Below are 12537 nucleotides of genomic sequence, written 5' to 3'. Positions count from 1 at the left end.
CTGGAAGGCTAACGCTTCCCATCTCTGGCCTATAAAATGTATCAACAGTGAAGCGGATCTCTCTTGAAAGTTAGAGCCAGAAAAAATCTTTTCTCACCATATTCAGTATTTCATAAGTCCAGTATTTCAAGTCCAGCACATAAAATATTATTCTTGAAACTTTGTTTGATACAACTCTCATGGAGAAAATGAGAATCTTGATCTATTTTGATAAATTCTTTCTAGGGAGCAATACCTTGCTGTGTTACAAGTTGGATATTTCCAGATACCATTCTTCCTCTAAGGAATGTAGTCAACTGAATTTAACTCAGCACAATAGCCAAAGGAATTTGTGCTTTTGTTTAAACAGCAAAACAAACCAACAGACTCACCAATACAGATGAAACCCGTAGAGTCTAGTTTGCTGCCAGATGAACACTCACAGATGAAAGAACCAAGATTGTTCTTGCAGGCACCGTTGACACAAGGACTGCTTTCACATTCATTTATATCTATAATCCAGAAGGAAAAGACACTGTTAGATTCGCCATGTGTTTTTGGAAAATATTATGATGTATAAACCCTGCCATGAACCATGTTATGCCAGAATGTCTGGAAAATTTGTTCACTTTTTTTGTTTAAGCATTAAACTAAATTTCTATAATGCAGAGAATGTAGGGCAGAAGACAGCTTGCATACTTTGGGAAGTGTTAATTAACTGGCTGCTTCGCAGAAAGCTACAAACTTCCAAGAACTTGGACTGAAACTGTTTTCCAGAATAAATTATAATTGTCTTATGAGAAATCAAAGCCCATTTAATGGAAAGCAATCCACTCCTTGCCACAATGTACTGCGGCCAAACAAAGGCTGTATTGTTTCTGTCATTTTATGGCTCCATGAGGCTTTGGGAAAATTAAGAAAATACTGTCAGAAACTAAATATTACAATGCTGTCTGTGACTCCACAGATCTGGAAACTTCCTAAAAAGTAATGCTGCAACTATAATATACAAAATAGTATCTCCCTACCAGCCCATTTCCTAAACTTAACCTGCCCCTTCCCATGGCTCAACGTCAGGTTTTCCATGTGCTGTTTTTAAGTAGGTCCATATGTAGGTATGCAACCCAACCTAACAATATCAATCTTTTTTTAATTTTAAAAAAAGGAAAATTAGCTTGAACTCTACTTTTTTAATAACGAAAAAGTAAATTTTTTCAGGACGGCAATTCTCTAAAGAATAGTTTTGTGTGTATAAATGTATTCGCAGTTCACCTGAATCTTTTTTGATATGAGTTTTATATCATACGGTACTATTCCAAACAGAGAGTTCATGTTATGGTTCAGGAATGGAATACATTTTAGTACTTAATTACTTTCTCAAGGAGGGACTAAGAACTAAATCCAACCCACTAAACCTAAAATTAAAAAATAAGTGAAAAATTAAACACAAGAGCTAGTTAAATACTGGATAAATATGCCCTAGTAGGAAATAATAAATACACAGATTAGATATATAAAAAAATCCACTTTTACTTCCTTTGAATACGATATGCTACTCTGTTCTCCCATTCCCATCCCAAATCTGTATTTCTCCAGAAATACTCCTTTGCACCCCTTTTTAGATTCTCCAGACCAGAGTGCTAACAACAGTTCATTGCCTGAGAAGAGGCTGGGTTAGAACATCTGGGATACTCTGCTGATTACTGGCCAATATATATATAAATATACATATATAATGAGGGGGGGACATCTGGGATACTTGTATATCTAGATATTTCGGGTACTTGTTCACAGGGGAGACCCCAAAATTCCTAGGATAGGTCCAGACTGCATTACTTAATCAGAGGTTGGAAGCATTCCAAGTCCACAGTTTCACAGTGCAACTAAGACACAAAGCTAACTTCCCAAGATCCTCATCTATGTTTAAAACTAAAAACTAAAAACAATGGGCATTTCTTTGTAGTGACATTATTTGAAAGAAAATTTAAAATGACAGCCTTCAACATTAATAAGTTTTTGAGTTCATCTATTCTTTATACTCTTAATACTGAAAAACGTAGCCTAGCTATATTGTGAGTTGACCTTTCGTAAAAGTAACATATTTAGTTTGCTTAGTCATTTCTTCAGAGTCAAAGCCAAAGTTGGAAATGTCCCTTGTGATTACATTACAGTGATTTATACTTTGTTGTTTGTGTTCTGGATTCATGTTCAACTGTGTGAACACGTTTATAGCCAGAGCTGTGCTTTGAAGATAAATATCAAGATGAACAGATCCAGTTAGCATCTCCCTCTTGTATTATTTCAACCTTCAGCCTACAATAAAACTCTCCATGATACTAGGACATAAAACACACTCACGACCATTTGAGCGCCTATAAAAACATGCAGTGTGATCCTACGTGTATTTACTCAGAAGTAAGTCTCAGTATTTTCAATAGGGCTTGTTTCCAGGTAAAGTGTGTATAAGGATTACAGACTTAAGCTGTCATTGAGTTCCAAGTAACCCTATTGCGCTTTGATCAGGCTTCTTCAAAGTAAATGGTTTTAGAATTGTAGTCTGTTTTCAAAAATTATGGAAGCTCAGGGTTGAAGAATAACATTTGAACAGAACTGCAAGTCTAGTCCCTGCTGAATCATCTTAATTGTGCTTGGGGGAGGGGAAATGTCTGTGTTGCAAGTGCTTTTTGCAGACATATATCCTTATGATACAATTCAAACAACTTCACCATGATATTAAAAGGCTTACATCGGACGATTTAGTAAACGTTCATGGAACTAAACCTGAATTGACTCTGGCAGAAGTTAAGCATCTGTAGAGCACATTTACTTTAGTTAAACTGAGAGATAACTGAGTTTAGTTCAAGAAGCAAGTCGTTTCCTAAAAGGGGCAATTTAAATTCACTATGAAATCAAGACAAAATATTCCATAGCCAATCCAAGTGCAAGTCATGGCTGATTGTTTGATATCTGAATGCACCTGATTCTTTATAAATAAGGAAATGCTACTCAAATGCCCAGGGAAATTCAAGAGAATTATGTGGCGATTGAAATGAGTAGACACTGTACGTTCAAAAGAACACATAAGTTTTTAGACGTTATCAAATCCCGGATGCGGTCTGTATTAATCTATGCCTAAGCTGACCCAGGCTAACGGACAGAACAATCGAAAGGGAGCAAGAAAGGGAGACTCCCTGGGGGAAGACAGATAAAATTCAAAGCCCTGCTGAGTTACTTTATGGCAGAACAGATGGTAGGAATGTTTGGTGGTGGGAGGGGGTAATATTTCTTGGTCATTTTCCAGTCTTTCCCTCCCACCTATCCCAATAGAAGAAAAATCAGTAAGCCAGCTGAAGGGCTTGTATACTTTTATCCCCATCCAGGAGGTGGGAGTCATGGGGGTAGAGAATAGAAGGGTCTGGATTGAGCAAATTCAAGTTCCTGGAACAACCCTTTTCACTGTCACCACTGAGCACCAACTGCAAAGAATCATGCGCGGTCAAGCTTTCTGCATCTGCAATAGGCAGCCTACAACGGTGGACTTTCTTCCCTACCCCATGGGTCTCCCTCTCTGTTCATGGAGAGGAAGCTCCACTGTATCCTATGGGCCTGTGGAGCAGTGGTGTAGCCAAGTAATTTTAGACCCTGAACTGAATGACCTTACCTACAATGGGGGCTCTTTAAATGGCACATAAGTAGCATTTCTGTTTTCTCCCCAGCCCTCCCCACTCCGCATGCTTTGCAACCAGTTCTATAGGCATGATATGTTAGACCAGGGCAGCCCAACTTTTTATACCAAATGGGCCACAAGAGTACTTTAACATGGAACCCACGGGCCACACACTGCCTTGTCATTGTAATGTTAGACTGCTTTGCCTCTTTCATGTGACAAATGTTTTGTGTCACTGGGAAGGCGGTAATTCTGTTTTGATTTGCTATGGATGTTTGTATGTGATGCCAATAAAAGGTTTGATGATGATGACTGCCTTGTCATGCGGTGGGGTGGGGAACCAAAATTTAATATCCCTCCCGCCCTTTCGCTGCCTTCCCAAAGCCAGCTAAGCGAGGCGCAAGGCTCTAGCAGGATCCCTCCTACCTCCTTCCCAAAGCTGGGAAAGCTCTAACTAGGCTTTGCAAAGTAAATAAGAGGACTCTAGGACTCTGTCAAGAGTGTTCATGCCTCCTTTCCAAAGGCCAGCACCTTCTTACGCAGCTTTGGAAAGGAAGCGTGAGGGCTGCGAGGAGGGCAGAGGTATCAAATGTTGCCAAGGGCTGCATGCAGTCCTCGGGTGATGTGTTGGACAGCCCTGTGTTAGACTGGGAGGGTGCAGAAACCTAACTAAAAAACGTTGATTAAAGAATAAATAAAAATATTCTGAGTAAGTGCAGCTTTGCATTTTAAATCATGGAACCAACACAAAAGGAATAAAATTTGAGTTTTATCCTCCTGTCCTGATGCTTAATACATTTAGCTAGGATAAATGCCCACCTATAACCATGTACATCAGTGGTTCCCAAACTTGGGTCTCCAGCTGTTTTGGGACTACAACTCCAATCATCCTTAGCTAGCAAGTGGTTAGGGATGATGGGAATTGTAGTCCAAAAACATCTGGAGATCTAAATTTGGGAAACACTCATGTATATGCTCAAGAGAGCACCCCCTGACTATAATGAAAAAATAAGAAGCAACACAGGATGCTACAGTGACTATGAAAGCTGAACAGTCCTTGGCATCTGCTTGCTTACCCAGGTGATGACTTGGGGCCTGGCTGGCGTTAACTAAAGTTCAGCCCTAGCAACAATGCTGCCTGGGAAACTGCTGTCTTAGTGGCCCATTCTAGCTTTTCATCATCAAAATATTATGCACAGGAGTAGTGGTAATGAAGGGCCCATTCCAAGTTTAGTATTCATTCAGCAGCAATGAGACCTCCAATCATTCAGTCTACTTGGGAAGATGCAGCAAATTGCAACTATTCTATAGATTCTGGCCCAAAGGAATTCTCTACAGGTGTCTCTTAAGAACAATCGGCTGCTTGGCTGCTCTGTGCTAGTGCAACTTAATGTAGCTTAATGAGATGTGGAAGATATTCATATTCAGGAAATGAATTCATAACTAACAAAAAATAGTTATAGCCTATTTGACCAGTTTCCAAGCTTAAGAATAATTTAAAACAGGAACTAAAAAATGGAAGAAATGAAGCTTTGGTACCTTGCATTAAGTAAGACGACAGAATGTGGTAACTCAGGCTTATAACCAATGACTTTCTTTAAAATCTTAATTGGTTTTATGAGATAAAGAGTTATGAACTATGGAGTGCAAGAATATAAAACCAATCCATTCTGAAGGAAATCAGCCTTGAGTGCTCACTGGAAGGACAGATCCTGAAGCTGAGGCTCCAATACTTTGGCCACCTCATGAGAAGAGAAGACTCCCTGGAAAAGCCCCTGATGTTGGGAAAGATGGAGGGCACAAGGAGAAGGGGACGACAGAGGACGAGATGGTTGGACAGTGTTCTCGAAGCTACGAACATGAGTTTGACCAAACTGCAGGAGGCAGTGGAAGACAGGAGTGCCTGGCGTGCTCTGGTCCATGGGGTCACAAAGAGTCGGACACAACTAAATGACTAAACAACAACAACAAGTTATGAACTCAGGACTACATCCGTATTTTTCGCTGCAGAAACCTTACCTTCACATGTGTCAGTTTCACTGCTGAATATATACCCCTTTGGGCATGAACAGCTGTAGCTTCCAGGGGTATTTCGACACAAGCCATTGTCACATAGCAATCTGTTCACTAGACATTCATCGATGTCTGGAAAGGAAAAGTTGATCGTACCTATTAGTATGTACGACACGAATGGTGTTGCCCCTTCCCACTCACAATAGCAGAAGGAAAATTACCATTAGCGCTATTCCACAAATGCTTCCATCAGTGATACTTTTCTAGAATAAAGAGGTGCTGGAATTCATCATGAACACCTCCCTTGTTGTTCTCTTAGAATGGCAATGGTGCTACCTGAGAGGTGCCAGAACTGAGTTCCTGTGAGTTCCTGATGGAAAAAAGCCCTGGCTTCTATAAGCAGCAGCAGAAGCAGCTCACTTGGTATAGAGGACCTTCCTGGCAGGAAGGCTGGTTTTGCTTACTGGAAGGGAGAGGGGTGAAGTAGTACAGAGTTTGGTGTGCAAATGCACTGTGCAAATTGCCAGTTTAGCTCTGCCAGTACTGTACGTTTGCAATGTACCAACTTCTCTGCTTCTCTCCCCTTCCTCTCCTATTGAGCAACAGTGACCCACCTGCTAGAAAGTGGTCCCATTGCACCCACTGAGCAACAGTGAAAGAATTCATCCAGCTCTATATAGGAGCTAGCATGCTCCTTTTGCACAAAAGCCTGTGCAAGGGCAATTCTTTCTCTGGTTTCACTTTTCCCACACAAAACTCTAGTGAAAGACATAAAAGAGCTCTTCAATTAGCAGAACAGAAGACCAGGAAGGTTCTTTCTCGTTTGAGGCACCCAACACTCCCTCTATTGTGCAGGAAAGGCAGTGACCACAATACTTAGCTTTCAAGCACTATTCCTGCTGCTCTTAGACTCATAGGCAGCCACAGCAGAAATCGTATGAATACAGTTCAGATAACATACCAACACAATTTCTTCCTGAAATATCCGATTCATATCCGCTGTTACAATTACACCGATAGCTGCCACGCAGGTTTTCGCAAACCCCATTGGAGCAAATATCAGGATCTAAAGCACATTCGTTAATATCTGCAATAATAAAATAATTAAGGTTATTAATGTAGGTAGTTAATATTTTAAATGACAAACCATGCACAGTACTAACTTCCTACAGCAAAACCATTTAGTAAAAAGTGAAACCAACCATACTGAAGTTGCATAAAAGGTTAACACTTCAAATTAAACCAGAATTAAACATCAGCAGACAAAATAGAACATTGGTCTGTTTTGCCCCAAAATAAGGGAATATTAATCTGCTGCTGTATTTTCGTGTCCATTAGTATTTTCACCTGGTCTCAACTGTTTTTCAGTGTGGTTGCTTTAAATATGGCAACCTGCTTTGAGATTAGTGCTGGGCTAAAATATTTTAAATAATAAATAAACTCCTTATTATAGGACTGCAGCCTGAAGCTGCTTGGGAACTGCTTGGAGCATATGCACAGTTTTAAGGAATGAAAGTTGCTTCATTTTATTAAAATACTATGTATATTCTACTGCCAAGACAACATGTATAAATACATTCCATGCTTCTGCTGCAGCAAGAGAGAATTTTGCCATTGGTTCCAGTGGGAAAACAGCTTAGCCGTTCCTCAGAGTCTGGTGAACTTTAAAAAAAAAATTGGTGCCTCATACCTAAAACAACAGCATGTGGGAGGTTGAGGAACAAAATATTTTTGTCCGTTTATCTGATTTCATGCACATGATTTATTTATTTATTTTCATTTCCTTCCCTTTTTTATAGGTCACACCTGTAAAATGTTACGGAGCATTACCTCTTCCATCTACTGTAATTCCCACGCCACTGCTACACAGACCACGGAACTCAGCTTCTCATATGAAAACAAAAAAGGTAGAAAAACGTAAGAAAAATAGGTTAAGTATTACTATGTTTTAATACTATGTTACCTCAACTACTGCCGGTTCAAATTGGATGTTAATTAACATTAGCAAGCACTGTGGAAGGAAATAATAGTCCCGACTAGGGAAGAATGGCAAGCCAGTCCAGTTTGCTGGACTATGCTGAAATGGCAAAACTGGTCGGGTGACTCAGGAACCAAAAAGATCCTTTTAAAAAAGAATGGGAAAATTCGTAACTTACTTAGGAAACCATTGCAAGCAGATAAAAACGTTAGTTGGACTTTAAAAACCACTTGTGAAGAAACAAAAGTTATGGACAATTTAGAGAAATGAAAACTGTGGAGAATGTACGGATATGTAGTTTTAGAAAGATTATTATAAGGACCCATGTAGGGGACGGATGGGGGGGTCACAAGATCCAGGGAACCTCATAAATTGATATGTTAAAGGTTTTTTCTTTTAAAAAAATACTTTAAACTTGTTTTCATAAAAACCAATAAAAAAGATTTCAAAAAAACAACGAAAACATTTGCAAGTACTGTAAGGGTTTTTTTTATCGTTTATGTATTTATTAAATTTATATCCCACCCTTCCTCCCAAAGGAGCCCAGGGCAGCTGACAAGTGATAAAACAAAGAAAACATCTTTAAAACAATTCCAATACAGATGTAAAGTGGGAAAGAGCAAAACCTATTTATCTATTTGCACTTTGACGTGTTTCCGAACTGCTAGGTTGGCAGGAGCAGGGACCGAACAATGGGAGCTCACTCCGTCGCGGGGATTCGAACTGCTGACCTTCTGATCGGCAAGTCCTAGGCTCTGTGGTTTAACCCACAGCGCCACCCGCGTCCCAACAGCAGGGTAACATAACATGCTGCCAATATCCTGCTCCAGGGAGAAGCCAAGACGCCACATTTTGCATCAGCTGCAGCTACCAGACCAACCTCAAGGGATCACCAGTGCATGGGTGAAAATTATCAGGTTATCCTGGTCTAGAAATGGTTGTAGCTGTCTTACCAGCTGAAACTAGCAGACTGACTACTACTACTATTCCCTGTTCTCATGGACAATATATATTTTTCACAGTAATCAAAAGAAGAACACAACTTTACCTGAGTTCTTGGCAGGGCATGGGCGGCAAGGCTCTCCAAACCCATAGTCCAGATTGGCACAGCAACATTCAGATTTTGTCACTGCCCCAGGAAAAGGACGCACACATATTCCCTTTTTGATCCCACCATAGCATGTGCTGCGCATATGGGTATCTAAGAGGAGTCGGGCAGAACAATAGGTGAGTGTCTTACAACTGGAAATGGTATGAAGAAATACTCTTCACATAAAAAATGAACCCAAAACCTTTACATCTGCAATTGGTTAATTAATATTGACAAAACTTGGCTTCTGCAAAGTCCAATACCAACCAAATGTTGACATCTAACATAGGCTTATATCTGTATCTGGATATTCCGTTCATGCCCAAAGTTATTTCTAATATGTCTTACTTAACTTTATTTCCTGCAGGTTACTTTTGAGTTTGTTTGTATGAATGCATGTATGATTTAAGATTATTTACATTGCAATTCTATACATGTCTACTGAGTACGTGTGTATAGTACGGCAGTCTTAATGAAATTTTCTTTTCATACAGTCTGTTAAATATTTAACCTGCTTGTCAGCACTACTAAAAGCCCTAAGCAGAATGTTTAATAAAATACGCCAATTCTCAGACTATAAACACTTTTCAGCTGCCTACAGTTTCTGCCTACATCACTTAGATCGTTCAAAAGATCCTGCAGCTTAGCCAACAAGGAGGGTTTTGAAGCCAAAGAGAATTTACAGTAGATTTGTTAACAGTAGACGCACACTTTGAAATTCTGTTCAGAAGGACAAGAATGAGTAAGATTTTTTTTTATTATGTGCTATTTAAGATTTCTTCCCATTACTGCATGTCTAGAGTAATTATATCATCTTGTTAGGGAACTGAATTTCCTAAATGATTCCTGATTTTGCCTCTAGTGAAGAAATAGTCTAACAACTAATAGCGAGTTAGATTCTTTTAAGCACCAGCATTGTGTATTCCAAAAGAGAATTAAACATCCTAGACTAACAGACATTACTGCTAGTGCAGGGCCAGGGCTTAGTAGGTTTTAGTTTCTGCCCTGAAACTTGTACTTTCAGCAAGGCAAATTTCCCCAGCATCAACAAATCTATGGCAAATTGAGAGGTGGGGGGTGGGGAAATCCCCATATAACTTTGGGATTATTTTAAGAATTGAACAGGTTATTCATGCCAACTTTGAATTTAGCCCTTTGGGTCTGGCTCTGGAATTACACAGAGTCAGTATCATAAACACAATGCCAAACCTAAACATTCTCATTTTCATTGATTTATTCCAGACTGCCAATGAACAATTTGCATTTATTAAAGAGTTGGTAGTAGAGAACAGAGAAGATGAAAAACTATAGTGTACACTACTAATTCATTAGGCAGTGTTTATTTATACAGTCATACCTCGGGCTGCAGTAGCTTCAGGTTAAGTATTTTCGGGTTGCGCTCCACGGCGACCCGGAAGTAACGGAGCGCGTTACTTCCGGGTTTTGCCACTCACGCAGGCGCTCAAAATGACGTCATGCGCATGCGTGGAAGTGGTGAATCGCAACCCACGCAGTCGTGGGTTACGCTCTACTCAGGATGCGAACGGGGCTCCGGAACGGATTCCATTCGCATCCAGAGGTACCACTGTATTTAAAAGACTAAACGGACTATGAAACTACAATGTGCTATCTGTTTCAAGTATGTGACAAAATAGGTTTTAGAACACATGGTGCAGTTCATCTTTGTAAATATAAGAAGCGGGAAAGTAGGCATTTCTGCAAAAGCTATTTTCATGGCAGAAGAGCTAGCACAAGTGGAAGTCATGTAACAGCATGCACACGCACACACGCACACTCCAGGAGCAGCAGTGGTTGGTTCCGATACACAACCTGCACTGTGCCAAACTCCTGCTGCCTTTCCCCTCTCTTTTGGTAAGCGGAAAAGACACACAACATTCAGGAGACGAAAGAGCAATGCAGTCCCAGCCACAGGGCCCCAGTGGCCGTAATGCTGAATGGTATATGATATCCTAGTGTTGTGCAACACTTCTGCTAGCCCAAACTACCCACTGGGTCCAGCTGTTGCACTACGTTAACAATGGGGACCTCACTAGCAGAATGACTGTTGTACTAGCAGCTGCCACCATTGGCTCTCACCCATATTTGTTTAAACTTTATCACATTAAACTGTAAAAGTGTCTCTTACCTACACAAACACGACCATCAACTCCCACAGCTAGGCCTGGCGGACAATCACAACGAAATGAGCCCTCGGTGTTAATGCAGTGGCCATTCATGCAAATCCCTGGTTGATGACACTCATCAATATCTGGAAGAAAATGTATGTTTTACTGATTGGTAAATGAAACCACGATTTTCTTATAAAATTGTGTGATTGTGGCCTTCTAATGTCATTCACCAACTGCTTCCACCGAAGATTCATATGTGGATTAAATAAACAATCAATGAATAAACTCAGGGCAAAATTTGATCAAAGGACACAAAGCTCAAGACTGGCACAATTCAGTGGAAATTTTTCCTATGTCAGCAGAACTGAAATAAGTAGGAGAGAAACAACTATAGTTCTCTCTCTCTCTCTCTCTCTCTCTGTTTGTGTGTGTATAGAGTCAAGATTGCCATAATATGGTGTCTTACATACCAGTACAGTAGCGCCCATTAGGAGCCAGGACAAAGCCCGGTTTGCAGATGCATTTGAAACTTCCATCCTCATTTATACACATGCCATTCAAACACATGTTGGTAGTTGTGCATTCGTCATGATCTAGAAAAACGAATTAGTAGATATATTTAATCCTTGAAGAAACTACTCAAGATCTCTTTCAAGATTTGTCTCATTTAATGAGAATCTTTCTACCAGAAAAACAAATGGGTGAAATCACACAAAATAAATGGCAAATCTTTCTTTTAATCATTTTGTGCCAAACTTGGCTATAGCTTAAGAGAGTGGTCCAACTGGAAAGTGAAAACTTCAGTTCATCCACTTTAAACAAGTGGACATGGAGGGCATTCACAGTGCGCATCCTCTTAGCATTTTCTCAGGGTGCTAAAAATTATGGCTACTGTGTTCTGTATTAATTGAAGCATCCCACCCACCGTCAAAGGCGGCCCACCTATAAAGCATGGCAGTGCTGCTTAAATCAGAATTTAAAATTGGAATCTGAACCTGGTTTCATATCCTGGTTTGCAAACAACATTTAAATTCAGTTCAAAAGTTCAGGCGTCTCAGAAAACTGGTTTTAAATAGCCAGAATCTAAACACTGGTCAGACACATGGAAGGAGAAGAGGGGGGAAAACATAGAGCAAGGGCATGGCCCCATGATTCATTATTGGCCCAACGGTCTGCCTTGGTCTGAGGCACTTTGTAGGCTGCCTGATTCAGCTCGGGACCCATCCAAGGCTGCTGTGTTTTGTTTCCATTCACCACTGATAAATAAAAAATGCCTGAAACTTTTGTTCCTTTTCAAAAAAAAAAAAAAAAAAGGATAAAAATTGCAGAAATAGCTGCCCCTGCAGGATAGGTAAAGCCTATCAAATTACAGGCAAATGAAGTTTGGGGCTTTTGTGCTGAGCACCTTAAAATTTGTTGTTGTTTTCTTTTAAAAAAGGGGGGGGTGCAAATCCTTCTAAGGGCATGAATCCAGCCAAATTTTAGAAGGATAACTGCAAGAGCTTTTTTCAACATCGACCAGAGTGTGATTACATGTCAACCTATCTTGTAATTAACTGGCAAAGGCTAAATAAATAATAAAGTTATGTTAAAATTGAATTTGTTATTATAATAAAAACCCTGAAATGGTAGCTGAAATTTTAACAAGCCCACAGTATAGTCTCAGTATATAAATTGTTGA

General features: G+C 39.9%; 1 protein-coding gene across 1 annotated transcript in view; it reads right to left on the bottom strand.

Moving 5' to 3' along the window:
• The window catches only part of FBN2 (fibrillin 2), a 140531-nt gene that overhangs the window by 64017 nt on the left and 63977 nt on the right, over positions 1-12537 (bottom strand). The window contains exons 14-20 of the mRNA XM_081930845.1: positions 11327-11449; positions 10874-10996; positions 8686-8838; positions 7490-7543; positions 6621-6746; positions 5666-5791; positions 372-491 (exon numbers count right to left, since the gene is read on the bottom strand). Of these exons, the coding sequence (XP_081786971.1) occupies positions 372-491; positions 5666-5791; positions 6621-6746; positions 7490-7543; positions 8686-8838; positions 10874-10996; positions 11327-11449 (825 nt within the window). The remainder of the gene's footprint in view (positions 1-371; positions 492-5665; positions 5792-6620; positions 6747-7489; positions 7544-8685; positions 8839-10873; positions 10997-11326; positions 11450-12537) is intronic.

Source organism: Podarcis melisellensis (genome assembly GCF_964234715.1).
Source record: "Podarcis melisellensis genome assembly, chromosome: 11".
In the NCBI taxonomy this organism is placed as follows: domain Eukaryota; kingdom Metazoa; phylum Chordata; class Lepidosauria; order Squamata; family Lacertidae; genus Podarcis; species Podarcis melisellensis.
This window is presented reverse-complemented; position numbering and strand designations above follow the sequence as displayed.